Genomic DNA, 1,165 nt, shown 5'->3' on the forward strand with positions numbered 1-1,165 from the left:
AAAAAAAACTGAAGCAAGTTTTAAATATTTCAAGCATCCCTTCTGGGCCCTCAAAACTAAGATGAGGCAATTTAAAATGTACCCATTAGGGTCAAGTATCAGTAAATGGGGAAGGAATAGGAAAGGGAGGCGTAAGGGGATTGCGAGGGAACCAGCTTGGGTCCACGACCCGTGACTTTGAGGTATTCTCAAACATCCGCACCCGGCCTGCGGCGCGGGATAGTGGCTACGCAGCAGGTCTCAGATGAGGAAACCTCCGAAGGCTGGGGAATTAAGAGGCCGCTGGTGCAGGGAAGACGGAAAAGAAGAGACCATTTGCTACTTTGGAAAAGTCTAGGAGAATCCAGATAAGTTGCCCCTTATTCCCCAGAAGAGACCCGCCACGCGCCCTTCCCTGGGTCTGGGCAGTTTCTAGATTCCCACTTCCTTCCCCATCACCTTGCAACTCCTTCTTCTCTTTGCGATGCCTTCTCACTAGCTGCTCCTCCTCATCGAGCTCTTCGGTCAAGTCGGCCTCCATGTCTACTAGGTAGCCCAGCGCACGAGCTGGAAGAAACTTGCACCACCGGCTAGCCGGCACCTTCCACCCCTCAACCCTCACCCGGGGCGCCATTGGCCCCGACTAGACCCAGTCCCGCCTTCAAGGCGGCACCACATCTAAGCCGAGCCATTGGAATAAGGGGAAAGTTGAATGTGATGCTGCGCGTGCGCACTACCGTGCCCCTGCTCTGATGGGTCGGGGAGACGGGGGAGGAACGAAAGGGCGCGTGGAGGTGCGGCTGAGCCGGCTGGAGTTTGCAGCTTCGCGATTGGCTAGCGCACCAGAGCCCAAGGCTACGCGCCCTGTCGTAAGGCGCGCAGAGATGACGTAACGGGAACCATTTTGGACGGTTATTTCTTTCGGTGCTTCGGAAGTCCTCTTTTAATCTTCTTTTTGGGTCCCTATTGCTAAGAAGAGCTACTGAAAAGGTAAGAAAGAAAAATAAAACATTTTAATAAAACCGTCGATAATTATTAATGGGAATCTTTGGGATGCAGGGAATTAAGTTATGTTTCTTGTTTTTAAGGTCGTAATACCGCAGTTCAGAAGAAAGAACCGCTAAGTAATCGAGAAAATGCCTCCTCTTGAAACGGATATAGTGGTGCAAACAGAAGAGATAGAAAG

The 1,165-nt window shown here is 51.2% G+C and overlaps 1 protein-coding gene across 1 annotated transcript in view; it reads right to left on the reverse strand.

The window, feature by feature from the left end:
• The window catches only part of OTUD6B (OTU domain containing 6B), a 39,797-nt gene extending 39,092 nt beyond the window's left edge, over positions 1–705 (reverse strand). The window contains 1 exon segment of the mRNA XM_012643540.1: positions 439–705. Coding sequence (XP_012498994.1) covers positions 439–613 — 175 coding nt within the window. The 5' untranslated portion in view covers positions 614–705.
• Positions 706–1,165: the final 460 nt, after the last annotated feature.

Source organism: Propithecus coquereli, unplaced genomic scaffold (assembly GCF_000956105.1).
Source record: "Propithecus coquereli isolate 6110/MARCELLA unplaced genomic scaffold, Pcoq_1.0 Scaffold2, whole genome shotgun sequence".
NCBI classification, from domain to species: Eukaryota; Metazoa; Chordata; class Mammalia; order Primates; family Indriidae; genus Propithecus; species Propithecus coquereli.